This window comes from Lepisma saccharinum, chromosome 21 (assembly GCF_977018435.1).
Source record: "Lepisma saccharinum chromosome 21, izLepSacc3.1, whole genome shotgun sequence".
NCBI lineage: Eukaryota > Metazoa > Arthropoda > Insecta > Zygentoma > Lepismatidae > Lepisma > Lepisma saccharinum.
Genome location: NC_139249.1, coordinates 28654426 through 28656168, shown reverse-complemented (window position 1 = coordinate 28656168; position 1743 = coordinate 28654426). Strand labels below are relative to the sequence as shown.

The window sequence follows — 1743 nt, the reverse complement described above, 5'->3', positions numbered from 1 at the left end:
GAGTTCAATAAGCTAAATGCATTGAGCTGGATGGCTGTTGACCAACGCTGCGTACATTTGAACCAAACTTTCATATATTTCTTGCAGCAGCTACAGATGGAGCTAAGCGGTGATATTATGACCTTTCACTACTAACTCGAAGTGCATCGAACTATCATAGTTATATCCCACACGTGGGACGACCTTGTCGCTCCGAAACGTCGCTCGCAAAGGAGCACAGAGAATGTGGAAAGGAGCGTTTAAATGTGTAATTTTGTATTTCCCTTCTACTTTCCTCTTCAAGAAATGCCGGAATTATACGTAGAAAGCAGGAATGACATGAGATCGAATTCTGAGCAGCCGTGAATGGTAAAAAAGTTTCTCTAGAAACCTCCAGAAATTTCGCGGGGAAATTCCGCAAGCCTCTTTCACGCATTTCGGCGAGGTTCACTGTAGTGAGCATTGCTCCATTTGATTTCACAGGATCACACAATTGAAATTTCATTCTCGGCGCTGGGATTCGGGACCCCTGGCGACATGCCTAATTCGTCAGTTCATTAATGTATAACATAATTCACAGAGATCTGAATCTAAATATTAAAGCTCTCATTAATCAACTTTGGTCAGGAATTGACACAACTCTGTGTAGAATACATAAAACAGAAATAAAGAAGACATAACGATCAATAACTAAAAGTGTACATTATAAGTAGAATAAGATTTATTTCATCAGAAATATTTACACAAAACAACAAGTAGCTATAATTCGTATATTTCCTTCAATTCATAGTCCCCAATACCAACTAATTTAATTATCAAGAGAAATCCAGAAGTCTCTATCTATCATTTTCAATCACTTTCGATCTATTATATGGCCTAACATTTACTGCTGAATTTTACAGGCGTCAGTGTAAGAAAATATTCTCTACATTAGTGGCAGTATGGGTAGTTGGGGCAAGCTGCCGGGTTGACACCAGCTGGGTACTTGGTCTGAGCGGCCACCAGAGTGCTGTAGGTATTGTAGAGTCCATAGGGGCCTCCGTACAAGACTCCGTACACACCACCAGCAGTACCAGCGCCCAGGGGTGGGTTGACGGTGGAGCAGTAGGGGTAGTTGGGGCAAGTGGTCGGATTGACTCCAGCGGGGTATCTGCCTCCAGCGAGGGCCACTGGGGCAGGGAGTGCAGTTCCGGAGACGATGGCCGCTGTCTGTTCGGTGGAGCAGTAAGGGAAGTTAGGGCACTGGTGAGGGGCCACTCCTGCGGGGTACTGGGCGGCTGGGGGACCCCCGGCGACCACCATGGAAACGAGAGCAGCACAGAGAAGCTGGAAAATAGCGTTAAAATATACGATTCTGCATATTATATCTCTCAAAATCACTGCGTACAATTGACTAGTTATGTACCATTTATATATATTTAATAAATACATTTTTCATTGTTGTTTCGTAAGAAAATCATAATTCATCTACTTCGGAAATATCTGAAAAGTAACACTAGTGGGATTTCATTTTAAATTGTGGGTCCAGTCCTGATTAGCCTGCATGTGCATAACTAAACTTAAAACAAACTTTGAAAATTTACTTAAAGTAACGTTACTTAATCAACTGCAAAAATATTCCAATGCGAGACTGTACGTGAATTTCTGAACATATTTTACTATATTTAGTTTATTTCTTTCATACTTATAGAATATATTATGTAGTTTCATTACACATTACAGATTATATAATTACATGAGTGAAATTTTAATTTTATATCAAGA

General features: G+C 40.5%; 1 protein-coding gene across 1 annotated transcript; it reads right to left on the bottom strand.

The window, feature by feature from the left end:
• Window positions 1-909: 909 nt before the first annotated feature.
• LOC146004123 (uncharacterized) lies at window positions 910-1281 on the bottom strand. Its single transcript, XM_083142789.1, has one exon. It carries the CDS (start codon window positions 1279-1281, stop codon window positions 910-912), a length of 372 nt encoding a protein of 123 aa, XP_082998915.1.
• Between the last annotated feature and the right edge of the window lie 462 nt (window positions 1282-1743).